Source organism: Monodon monoceros, unplaced genomic scaffold, assembly GCF_005190385.1.
Source record: "Monodon monoceros isolate NGI ecotype Baffin Bay Population unplaced genomic scaffold, NGI_Narwhal_1 Super_Scaffold_18, whole genome shotgun sequence".
Classification (NCBI taxonomy): Eukaryota; Metazoa; Chordata; class Mammalia; order Artiodactyla; family Monodontidae; genus Monodon; species Monodon monoceros.
In genome coordinates, this window is record NW_021703774.1 from 146,582,506 (window position 1) to 146,596,279 (window position 13,774).

The 13,774-nt window shown below is 39.7% G+C and overlaps 1 protein-coding gene across 3 annotated transcripts in view; it reads right to left on the bottom strand.

Annotated features, from left to right (window-relative positions):
* Positions 1–13,774, bottom strand: part of CCDC30 (coiled-coil domain containing 30) — a 169,267-nt gene that overhangs the window by 121,078 nt on the left and 34,415 nt on the right. For all 3 annotated transcript variants that reach the window (XM_029230822.1, XM_029230821.1, XM_029230824.1), the window contains exon 9: positions 11,665–11,736. In XM_029230822.1, coding sequence (XP_029086655.1) covers positions 11,665–11,736 — 72 coding nt within the window. The remainder of the gene's footprint in view (positions 1–11,664; positions 11,737–13,774) is intronic.

Sequence of the window (13,774 nt, forward strand, 5' to 3'; positions counted from 1 at the left end):
AAGGGATAGCTGGATCGGGAGACATGTGCATTAAAAAAATTTGACAGAGCCTGCCAAATTATTCTTCAAAAAGATGGTACAAAGCTACGTTCTCACAATGACATTGTCCATTTCTCTATACTATATATTACCAGTATTTTTAATTTTCACAGATCTTAAAAATACAGCTGAATAATGGCCTATTTTAAATAGGGTCACTAAAATCAGTACTGTTTTGCTTATTACAAATGGAATATAGGCTTTTTGTTTTAAAAAGAAAAAATCAAGCTATACGGTTATGTTCAGAGCAGATATTCTCATCCAACCCTTATCTACCCTGACCCAAAATAATGTTGTTAATACTTGGTAAATACTCTTTAAAATTTTTTATATGCATATTCTAATGTATAGACAAGGGTTGTATTGAAAATATTTAACAAGTGGTAAAGCGTGGACCCTCATCTATGAGAACGTAGCTCTGGAGCAGAGTTCTACAGAACATCCTGCTGTGCCAAGTATTATCCCTCTGGTGGCTGGAAAGACAAGGGGCTGGAAGGAGCTGGGACAGTTGGGGTAGGTGGGAGACACTTGGCAGATGCAGGGCAGTAGCTACTTAGAACTTATACAAAACTATCCCAGTGTATTCACAACTTTACTGCCATACTAATGTGTATCACCTCATACAGTCCTGTGAGCGCACATACACATGCACACACACATCCCCCCCACACACACCCTATAAAAATAAAAACCAAAATGACATTACACTACATGTATTACTCTACAGCTTTTTTTCACTTGATAACATGTCATAGACATCTATTCATGTCAGTGCACAAAAATCTATGTCATTCTTATGAAAGTATCCATTGTGTGGTCACTTTCTTAGCCAACCCACTGCAGATAAACACAATTTGATTTTACTACCCCAAAATTACTCCTTACTCTTTGTACTTTTACAAGGTCTTCTTCTGCGGTCATTGGGAATAATGTAATGTCGTTGGTTTTGTCACCAAGGTAATGCTGACCATTTAACAGTTGGGAAGTACGTATTCTCTCTTCTATTTTCTGGAAGAGTTTATGTAAAATCAGTATTATTTATTGCTTAAAAGTTTGTTAAGTGAAGCCATCTGAACCTGGAGTTTTCTTTGTGGGAAGATGTTTAACTATAAATTCAATTTCTTTGGTAGATTTAGGGCTATCTGTTTCTCCTTGAGTGAGGTTCGGTAATTTGTGTCTTTCAAGGAATGTGTCCATCTTATCCAGGTCATCAAATTTGTTGTCATAAAGTTGCTCAATATATTCCCTTATTATCTTCTTGATCTGTAGAAATGTTGTCTCTGTCATTGCTTATATTGGTAATGTGTGTCTCTTCTCATTTTTTCATGAACAATCTAGTTAGACGTTTACCAATGTTATTGATCCTTCCAAAGAACCCGCCCTTCATTCCACTAATTTATTCTATTTTGTTCTGTTTTTACTTTTATTGACCTCAACCTTATTTTAAACATCTCCTTCGTTTTGCTTGCTTTGGATTTAATTTGTTCTTATCCTGGGTTTTTAAAGTAGAAGCTTAGATTATTTTGAGTCCTTTCTTGATTTCTGGTATAAGCATTAAATGGGATGTTTCCCTCTTAAACACTGGCTTAGATGCATCCCACAAATACTGATATGTTCAGTGTTTTCATTGTTATTCAAGTTAATTCATATAAAATATTCTGTAATATCCCCTGTAATTTTTTTCTTGGAAGGCATGGCAATTTAGAAGTATCTTATTTAACTTCCAAATATTTGGCGATTTTCTAAACATACTACTGTTACTGCTTTTTGGTTTCATTCTATTATGGTCAGAGAACATAACTTGTATGATTTCAGTTCTTCTGCAAAAATTTGTTTTATGGTGATAGCATATTTTTGTGAATGCGCCATGTGTACTTGAAAAGAATATAATACTTCTGGTGGAGTTTTCTATAATTATCGATTATGTCACGTTGCTTAGTAGTGTTATTAGGTCTTCTATATGCTTACTAATTTTGTTTTCTTGCTCTATCAGTTACTAAGAAAGCAGTGTTCATTTTATAATTGTATTCATATATTTTTTAAACAATCCTGATCATCAATTGTAATGCATGGGTTTTTTTCCCTACACACCCACGTAATTCTCCAATGCCAGCTTGGTGTTCTACAATTCAACTCAGTTCTGAGGCTATCTACCTGGAGATAGCATCAGATTCCACGGGTTAAGGGCTCAGCCCCACAAGACTGCCCTCTGTTTCAGATGCCAATTGCAAGTGTGCTTCTGACCGATTGGTTATAAATCAGAGGTTCCCATGACCTCCTCCTTGGGTTTGATTAATTTGTTAAAGCAGCTCACAGAACTCAGGGAAACGTTTTATTTACTAGATTACCCTGTTTATTATAAAGGAATGTAACTCAGGAGTAGCTAGATGGAAGAGATGCCTAAGGGCAAGGTCTGGGGAAAGGGGTGCAGACCTTTCATGCCCTCCCTGAGTGCGCCACGCTCCCCAAATCTCCATGTGTTCACCAACCCGGAAGCTCTCTGAACCCCCTCCTTCGGGTTTCTATGAAAGCTTCATTACACAGGCACGACTGATTAAATCACTGGCCACTGGCGATTGAACTTAATCTCCAGCCCCTCCCCCCTCCTAGGAGCTGGGGGTGGGGACAGGACGAGTTGGCGTTACAGAGGGGGCGGAGGGTGGGACTGAAAGTTCCAACCCCCTAATCACGTGGTTGGCTCCCCTGGCAACTAACTCCCATCCTTCGGTTACTGAGGGGCTTTCCAAAAGTCCTCATTACCATGACAAAAGACACCCCTACTGTTCTTAATCACTTAGGAAATTCCAAGCGTTTGGGGGTAGCAGAAACAAGGATGAAGGCCAAATACATGTTTCTTATTGTAAATCACAATAGCACCGGGTAAATAAACCTAGTTTTATAACTATTAAAACGGTAAACATATTTTAAATTATTTTTGTAGTTACTACCATTATGACACTCAAATGTCATTACATTATTTATAGCTGATATCATTTTTACACAGCCAAGATAAGGTCAGATTAACTAATTCACCACTTATTCCAAGCCTATTGGCTTCCTAGCAAACAAATATGTGTGAAGTGTTGTTAAATGTATTATAAGTTGTCTTGATCTCAGTGGTCCCAGTAAATATGTATTGTTTGTGTTGACCAAAGGTTTTGGAGTCAGACATATATGGATTCAAATAGCAGCTCTAATACTTAATGTAGCTATTTTATTTTTTATTTTTTTGGCTGCGCGCGGGCATTTCTCAGTTGCGATTAGCAGGGGCTCCTCTTTGTGCAGTGCACGGGCTTCTCATTGCGGTGGCTTCTCTTGTTGCGGAGCACGAGCTCCAGGCACGCAGGTTTCAGTAGTTTCAGCACACGGGCCCTAGAGCACAGGCTCAGTAGGGGTGCGCGGGCTTATCTGCTCCATGGCATGTGGGATCTTCCCCGACCAGGGTTTGATCCGGAGTCCTCTGCATTGGCAGGCAGATTCTTAACCACTGTGCCACCAGGGAAGTCTCTAATGTAGCTATTGGACAAATCATTTAACCTTGCCATGACTCAGTTTTTTAATCAATGAAATGGGAATAATATTACAACTTGGCACTGTTGTTAACATTAGAAATAATCCATTTAAAATGCCTGACAGGAGAGGAGCTTCAAGATGGCGGAAGAGTGAAGATGGCAGAAGAGTGAGACGCGGAGATCACCTTCCTCCCCACAAATACATCAGAAATACATCTACACGTGGAACAACTCCTACAGAACAACTACTGAACGCTGGCAGAAGACCTCAGACCTCCCAAAAGGCAAGAAACTCCCCACGTAACTGGGTAGGGCAAAAGAAAAAACAGAGACAAAGAATAGGGACGGGACCTGCACCAGTGGGAGGGAGCTGTGAAGGAGGAAAGGTTTCCACACACTAGGAAGCCCCTTCGCAGGTGGAGACTGCGGCTGGTGGAGGGGAAGCTTCGGGGCCAGGGAGGAGAGCGCAGCAACAGGGTGCGGAGGGCAAGCAGAGAGGTTCCTGCACAGAGGATTGGTGCCGACCAGCACTCATCAGCCAGAGGCTTGTCTGATCACCCTCCGGGGTGGGTGGGGGCTGGGAGCTGAGGCTCAGGCTTCGGAGGTCGGATCCCAGGGAGAGGACTGGGGTTGGCTTTGTGAACACAGCCTGAAGGGGCTAGTGCGCCACGGCTAGCCGGGAGGGAGTCTGGGAAAAAGTCTGGAGCTGCCCAAGAGGCAAGAGACTTTTTCTTGCCTCTATGTTTCCTGGCACGCGAGGGCCACTTAAGGAGCTCCAGAGACGGGTGGGAGCCGCGGCTATCAGCGCAGACCCCAGAGACGGGCATGGGACGCTAAGGCTGCTGCAGCCACCAAGAAGCCTGTGTGCAAGCACAGGTCAGTGTCCACACCGCCCCTCCCGGGAGCCTGTGCAGCCCGCCACTGCCAGGGTCCCGTGATCCAGGGACAACTTCCCCGGGAGAACTCACGGCACACCTCAGGCTGGTGCAACGTCACGCCGGCCTCTGCCGCCACAGGCTCATCCTGCACTCCGTACCCCTCCCTCCCCCCGGCCTGAGTGAGCCAGAGCCCCCGAATCAGCTGCTCCTTTAACCCTGTCCTGTCTGAGCGAAAAACAGATGCCCTCAGGCGACCTACATGCAGAGGCGGGGCCAAATCCAAAGCTGAACCCTGGGAGCTATGTGAACAAAGAGAAAAGGAAATCTCTCCCATCAGCCTCAGGAGCAGCCGATTAAGTCTCCACAGTCAACTTGATGTACCCTGCATCTGTGGAATACCTGAATAGACAATGAATCATCCCAAATTGAGGAGGTGGACTTTGGGAGCAACGATATGTTATTTTTTCCCCTTTTTCTCTTTTTGTGAGTGTGCATGTGTGTGATTTTGTCTGTATAGCTTTGCTTTTACTATTTATCCTAGGGTTCTGTCTGTACGTTTTTGTTTTTAAAAAAATTTTTTTTTACTTAAAAAACTTTTTTCTACAAAAACAAAATATTTTTTCTTAATATAATTATTTTTTATTTTAATAATTTTATTTTACTTTATTTTATTTTATCTTCCTCTTTCTTTCTTTCCTTTGTTTTTCTCCCTTTTATTCTGAGCTGTGTGGATGACAGGCCCTTGGTGCTCCAGCCAGGCATCAGAGCTGTGCCTCTGAGGTGGGAGAGCCAAGTTCAGGACACTGGTCCACAAGAGACTTCCCAGCTCCACGTAATATCAAACAGTGAAAATCTCCCAGAGATCTCCATCTCAACACCAAGACCCAGCTCCACTCAACGACCAGCAAGTTCCAGTGCTGGACACCCCATGCCAAACAACTAGCAAGACAGGAACACAACCCCATCCATTAGCAGAGAGGCTGACTAAAATCATAAGGCCACAGACACCCCAAAACACACCACCAGACATCGACCTGCCCACCAGAAACACAAGATCCAGCCTCATCCACCAGAACACAGGCACCAGTCCCCTCCACCAGGAAGCCTACACAACCCACTGACCCAACCTTAGCCACTGCGGACAGACACCAAAAACAACAGGAACTACGAACCTGCAGCCTGCGAAAAGGAGACCCCAAACATGGTAAGATAAGCAAAATGAGAACACAGAGAACACACAGCAGATGAAGGAGCAAGGCAAAAACCCACCAGACCTAACAAATGAAGAGGAAATAGGCAGTCTACCTGAAAAAGAATTCAGAATAATGATAGTAAAGATGATCCAAAATCTTGGAAATAGAATGGAGAAAATACAAGAAACGTTTAACAAGGACCTACAAGAACTAAAGAGCAAACAAACAGAGATGAACAACACAATAAATGAGATTAAAAATTCTCTAGAAGGGATCAATAGCAGAATGACTGAGGCAGAAGAATGGATAAGTGACCTGGAAGATAAAATAGTGGAAATAACTACTGCAGAGAAGAATAAAGAAAAAAGAATGAAAAGAATGGAGGACAGTCTCAGAGACCTCTGGGACAACATTAAATGCACCAACATTCGAATTATAGGGGTCCTGGAAGAAGAAGAGAAAAAGAAAAGGACTGAGAAAATATTTCAAGAGATTATAGTTGAAAACTTTCCTAATATGGGAAAGGAAACAGTTAATAGAGTCCAGGAAGCACAGACAGTTCCATGCCGGACCAATCCAAGGAGAAACACGCCAAGACACATATTAATCAAACTATCAAAAATTTAATAGAAAGAAAAAATATTAAAAGCAGCAAGGGAAAAACAATAACGCACAAGGGAATCCCCATAAGGTTAACAACAACAGCAACAAAAGATCTGCTGATCTTTCAGCAGAAACTCTGCAAGCCAGAAGGGAGTGGCAGGACACATTTAGAGTGATGAAGGAGAAAAACCTACAACCAAGATTACTCTACCCAGCAAGGATCTCATTCAGATTTGACGGGGAAATTAAAACGTTTACAGACAAGCAAAAGCTAAGAGAATTCAGCACCACCAAACCTGCTTTCCAACAAATGCTAAAGGAACTTCTCTAGGCAGGAAACACAAGAGAAGGAAAAGACCTACAAAAACAAACCCAAAACAATTAAGAAAATGGTAATTAGGAACATACATATCGATAATTACCTTAAATGTAAATGGATTAAATGCTCCAACCAAAAGACATCAATTGGCTGAATGGATACAAAAATAAGACCTGTATGTATGCTGTCCACAAGAGACCCAATTCAGACCAAGGGACACATACAGACTGAAAGTGAGAGGATGGAAAAAGATACTCCATGAAAATGGGAATCAAAAGAAAGCTGGAGTAGCAAATCTCATATCAGACAAAACAGACTTTAAAACAAAGACTATTATAAGAGACAAAGAAGGACACTACATAATGATCAAGGGCTCAATCCAAGAAGAAGATATAACAATTGTAAATATTTATGCACCCAACATAGGAGCACCTCAATATATAAGGCAAATACTAACAGCCATAAAAGGGGAAATCGACAGTAACACAATCATAGCAGGGGACTTTAACAGCTCATATTCACCAATGGACAGATCATCCAAAATGAAAAAAAATAAGGAAACACAAGCTTTAAATGATACACTAAACAACCTAATTGATATTTATAGGAAATTCCATCCAAAAACAACAGAATACACATTCTTCTCAAGTGCTCATGGAACATTCTCCAGGATAGATCACATCTTGGGTCACAAATCAAGCCTTGGTAAATTTAAGAAAATTGAAATCGTATCAAGTATCTTTTCTGAGCACAACACTAGATTAGATATCAATTACAGGAAAAAATCTGTAAAAAATACAAACACATGGAGGCTAAACAATACACTACTTAATAAATAAGAGATCACTGAAGAAATCAAAAAATACCTAGAAACAAATGACAATGAAAACATGACAACCCAAAACCTATGGGATGCGGCAAAAGCAGTTCTAAGAGGGAAGTTTATAGCAATACAATCCTACCTTAAGAAACAAGAAACATCTCAAATAAACAACCTAACCTTACACCTAAAGCAATTAGAGAAAAAACCCCCAAAGTTTGCAGAAGGAAAGAAATCATATAGATCAGATCAGAAATAAATGAAAAAGAAATGAAGGAAACAATAGCAAAGATCAATAAAACTAAAAGCTGGTTCTTTGAGAAGATAAACAAAATTGATAAACCATTAGCCAGACTCATCAAGATAAAAAGGGAAATGACTCAAATCAATACAATTAGAAATGAAAAAGGAGAAGTAACAACTGACACTGCAGAAATACAAAGGAACATGAGAGATTACTACAAGCAACTATATGCCAATACAATGGACAACCTGGAAGAAATGGACAAATTCTTAGAAATGCAAAACCTTCCGAGACTAAACCAGGAAGAAATAGAAAATATAAACAGACCAATCACAAGCACAGAAATTGAAACTGTGATTAAAAATCTTGCAACAAACAAAAGCCCAGGACCAGACAGACGGCTTCACAAGTGAATTCTATCAGACATTTAGAGAAGAGCTAACACCTATCCTTCTCAAACTCTTCCAAAATACAGCAGAGGGAGGAACACTCCCAAACTCATTCTACGAGGCTACCATCACCCTGATACCAAAACCAGACAAAGATTTCACAAAGAAAGAAAACTACAGGCCAATATCGCTGATGAACAGAGATGCAAAAATGCTGAACAAAATACTAGCAAACAGAATCCAACAGCACATTAAAAGGATCATACACCATGATCAAGTGGGGTTTATCCCAGGAATGCAAGGATTCTTCCATATACGCAAATCAATCAATGTGATACACCATATTTACAAATTGAAGGAGAAAAACCATATGATCATCTCAATCGATGTGGAGACAGCTCTCCACAAAATTCAACACCCATTTATGATAAAAACTCTCCAGAAAGTAGGCATAGAGGGAACTTTCCTCAACATAATAAAGGCCATATATGACAAACCCACAGCCAACATCATGCTCAATGGTGAAAAACTGAAAGCATTTCCACTAAGATCAGGAAGAAGACAAGGTTGCACACTCTCACTACTCTTATTCAACATAGTTTTGGAAGTTTTAGCCACAGCAGTCAGAGAAGAAAAAGAAATAGAAGGAATCCAAATCGGAAAAGAAGAAGTAAAGCTGTCACTGTTTGCAGATGACATGATACTATACATAGAGAATCCTAAAGATGCTACCAGAAAACTACTAGAGCTAATCAATGAATTTGGTAAAGTAGCAGGATACAAAATTCATGCACAGAAATCTCTTGCATTCGTATACACTAATGATGAAAAATCTGAAAGTGACATTAAGAAAACACTCCCATTTACCATTGCAACAAAAAGAATAAAATATCTAGGAATAAACCTACTTAAGGAGACAAAAGACCTGTATGCAGAAAATTATAAGACACTGATGAAAGAAATTAAAGATGATACAAATAGATGGAGAGATATACCATGTTCTTGGATTGGAAAAATCAACATTGTGAAAATGAGTATACTACCCAAAGCAATCTACAGATTCAATGCAATCCCTATCAAACTACCACTGGCATTTTTCACAGAACTAGAACAAAAAATTTCACAATTTGTATGGAAACACAAAAGACCCCGAGTAGCCAAAGCAATCGTGAGAAAGAAAAATGGAGCTGGAGGAATCAGGCTCCCTGACTTCAGAGTATACTACAAAGTTACAGTAATCAAGACAGTATGGTACTGGCACAAAAACAGAAATGTAGATCAATGGAACAGCATAGAAAGCCCAGAGATAAACCCATGCACATATCTCATCTTACCTTATCTTGATAAAGTAGGCAAGAATACACAGTGGAAAAAAGACAGCCTCTTCAATAAGTGGTGCTGGGAAAACTGGACAGCTACATGTAAAGGAATGAAATTAGAACACTCCCTAACACCATACACAAAAATAAACTCAAAATGGATTAAAGACCTAAATGTAAGGGCAGACACTATCAAATTCTTAGAGGAAAACATATGCAGAATACTCTATGACATAAATTACAGCAAGATCCTTTTTGACCCACCTCCTAGAGAAATGGAAATAAAAACAAAAGTAAACAAATGGGACCTAATGAAACTTAAAATCTTTTGCACAGCAAAGGAAACCATAAACAAGACCAAAAGACAGCCCTCAGAATGGGATAAAATATTTGCAAATGAAGCAACTGACAAAGGATTAATGTCCAAAATTTCCAAGCAGCTCATGCAGCTCAATATCAAAGAAACAACCCAATCCAACAATGGGCAGAAGACCTAAATAGACATTTCTCCAAAGAAGATATACAGATTGCCAAGAAACACATGAAAGAATGCTCAACATCATTAATCATTAGAGCAATGCAAATCAAAACTACAATGAGATATCATCTCACACTGGTCTGAATGGCCATCATCAAAAAATCTAGAAACAATAAATGCTGGAGAGGGTGTGGAGAAAAGGGAACCCTCTTGCACTGTTGGTGGGAATGTAAATTCATACAGCCACTATGGAGAACAGTATGGAGGTTCCTTAAACCACTAAAAATAGAACTACCATACGACCCAGCAATCCCACTAGTGGGCATATACCCTGAGAAAACCATACTTCAAAAAGAGTCATGTACCAAAATGTTCATTGCAGCTCTATTTACAATAGCCAGGACATGGAAGCAACCTAAATGTCCATCGACAGATGAATGGATAAAGAAGATGTGGCACATATATACAATGGAATATTACTCAGCCATAAAAGGAAATGAAATTGAGTTATTTGTAGTGAGGTGGATGGACCTAGAGACCGTCATACAGAGTGAAGTTAGTCAGAAAGAGAAAAACAAATACCATATGCTAACACATATATATGGAATCTAAAAATAAAAAAAAGGTCATGAAGAACCTAGGGGCAAGATGGGAGTAAAGACACAGTCCTACTAGCGAATAGACTTGAGGATATGCGGAGGGTGAAGGGTAAGCTGGGACAAAATGAGAGACTGACATGGACATATGTACACTACCAAACGTTAAACAGATAGATAGCTAGTGGGGAGCAGCCCCATAGCACAGTGAGATCAGCTGGGTGCTTTGTGACCAGCTAGAGGGGTGGGATAGGGAGGGTGGGAGGGAGGGAGACGCAAGAGGGAAGAGATATGGGGACATATGTATATGTATAACTGATTCACTTTGTTATAAAGCAGAAACTAACACACCATTGTAAAGCAATTATACTCCAATAAAGATGTTAAAAAAATTTTTTTAATAAATAAATAAAATAAAATGCCTGCAGCATACCTGTTTGGAAGCAACAAGTGGTAGTAATAGTAATAGCAGTAGATATAATAGTAATAATAGTGATCTAGGGTGGCCTCGGTCTGCAGCGGCTTGAAGCAGGATTTTGGTTCCCAGGCAGAGATTAAAGTCAGGCCGCGACAGTGAGAGTGCTGAATCCTAGGCACTAGACCAGTGGGCAGTGACAAAGCCCTGGCCCATACAGCTCTGCAGAAATGAATTCCCACAAAGACAGAAAGTAGTGAAACAAGTAAAGTGTTTATTAGGAGGAAAAAGGGTACCTATGGATAGACACACCGGGGGGCTCAGAGAGAGAGTCGCACCCTCGTGGTAGTTTGATTCACTTTTATGGAGCATTTCTTCCAGGTTTCCTTGGCCAATCATCTTGCTTTGCCTGGCCTGAGCCTGTATTTGATATTTCTCAGGGTCCTCCCACGTGTGCGTGCACATCTCTTAGCCAAGATGGATTCTAGCAAAGAGGCCTATGGGTAGCCTGACATCACCTACTATGGGGTGGCGCCCCCTCCCTTTTCGACCTTCAAGGATCCTTTCTGCATGTGTGTAGTCAGGAAGGTCTCCTCCTTCGAGAATGAGGAATATGTGGTCTTTTATCTTTTGTCTGGGCAGGGCTTAGCTTCTCCTCCCTCCTGCTATTTTGGAGTATCTGTCCACAGGGGACAAACTCCAACTGTTCAGCCTGGGACCCATCTATCTCCTGCCTCAATAGCAGTAGTAGTAATATTATTTTATTTATTAAGTAATATTATTTAAAAATATTACTTAACAAATTATATTATTGTTTAATATTTTATTATTAAATGTTATATCTGCTAAAATGACTCACCATTTTCTTTCAGCTTTATCAAATTTTCTTTCAATTTCTCAATTTCTAGTTGAGACTTCTCAAGTGCAGAATCTAAAAGAAAAAAAGAAAAAAATATTTGTGTATGGAGCAACTAATTAGTATAATAATCAAATTTCAAATGACTATTTCTCTTTGGAACACTTTCTTTCTGATGGCTGTCCCCTGACTTTCTGCATAAATGTCACATCCTCCCGGAATGTTTTCCAGATTCCCCTCTTAATATTCCTACTACACCTTATATTTATCCCTGTCCTTGATATCATCTGATCTTGTAATCTTTCCCTGTTTCCCTAACCAGATTCTATGCTGAAGAGTTTGGACTACTGTAAACAACAGGAACAGCTGAAAGTTTTTAAGCATGGTACTACCAGTTTAGTAAAAAGAAATTACACACAGAAATACTTAAAATTAATTCCTGCAATTAATAATATTTAGAATTTTGCCAGTAGTTTCTAGAAATATCAAAATAGCAAAATTTCAGGAAATAGCTTTTGGTACTATTCAAGAATTTTATGAGGAGAGCAGAAGGGCGTAAGGAAAGTATATGGGGCATTGGAGTCTTTTGGATTTGGGTGCTCTAACCCAGGTTTAATCACTTTGCCTCCTGTGGTTTACTCATCACCAATGGTATGGCTGATAGGCTTTCTATAACGGCAAGTTGAGGAATCTCCCAGAAGTAAGACACTAACATGAATCTTGTAAGAGATCATTCCCAATCACACAGAAAAGGTGCACGAGGAAATCAGGCACAAGCTTCCGAGAGTCTTCTCCCAGCGGAGTCACACAGGATGTGCTTAATTTCTCCAGCAATGAATTGACAATTCGTGTGAAATGTTGTCTACCAGGAAAATTCATTACAGACTCGGTGGCCAACATATTTATTAGGGGCTGGTGACATAGACACCACCTTCTGCCTAGGACACATCAAAATCCCAGACTCTCAGAAGGAAAGCAGGTTTTCAGCATAAATCATATTGTTTGTACAAAGAGGTCAAGCACAGTGAGCCACTATTACAAATTGGGGAATGGTGGGAACCTTCCCCAAGTGCAAGTTTCCAGATGCTAGCCAAGGGCTAACCTGACAAGCAGGACTTTCTAAGGACAGCAGTGTCAAGTCTTCTTCTTCTTTTTTTTTTTACATCTTTATTGGAGTATAATTGCATTACAATGTTGTGTTAGTTTCTGCTGTACAATAAATTGAATCAGCTATATGGATACATGTATCCCCATATCCCCTCCCTCTTGAGGCTCCCTCCTATCCTCCCTATTCCTCCACCCCTCTAGGTCATCACAAAGCATCGAGCTTATCTCCCTGTGCTATGCAGCAGCCTCCCACTAGCAGGTTTTCTATATTAACTATTTTCTGCACAGGATGGATATACCACATTTTGTTTATCTACTCACCAAATGATGGACGTTTGAGTTGTTTCTGTTTTGGCTACTGCAAATAATAGTGCTCTGAACATTCACATACAAGGTTTATTTTTAAATTTATTTTATTGAAGTGTAGTTGACTTACAATGTTGTGTTAATTTCTCATACAAGTTTTTGAGTGGACATACGTCTTCATTTCTCCTGGGTCACGCAGGAGTGGAATTGCTGGGTCACATGATAATTTTACATTTAACACCTTGAGAAACTGCCAAATTGTTTTCCAAAGTGTCTGCATCATTTTACAATCCCATCAGCAATGTTCCAATTTCTACACTCCTTGCCAACACTTGTCATTGTCTTTTTTATTATAGCCATTCTAGAGGGTGTGAAGAGGGATCTCATTGTTTTAATTTGCACTTCCCTAATGACCAATGATGTTGAGCATCTTTTCATGTGCCTATTGGCCATTCATATACCTTCTCTAAAGAAATGTCTACTCAAATTTTATTTTGTTTATTTTAAAATTGGGCTGTCTTTTTATAATAATATAAAAGAATATGTGAGAATTCTTCATATATTCTGGATATGAGTCCCACATCAAACACATAATTTGCAAATATTTTTCTCAGTCTATGGTTTGTCTTTTCACTTTCTTGTTAGTATATTTTGAAGTACAGGAATTTTAAACTTTGAGTAAGTACAATTTATTAGGTTT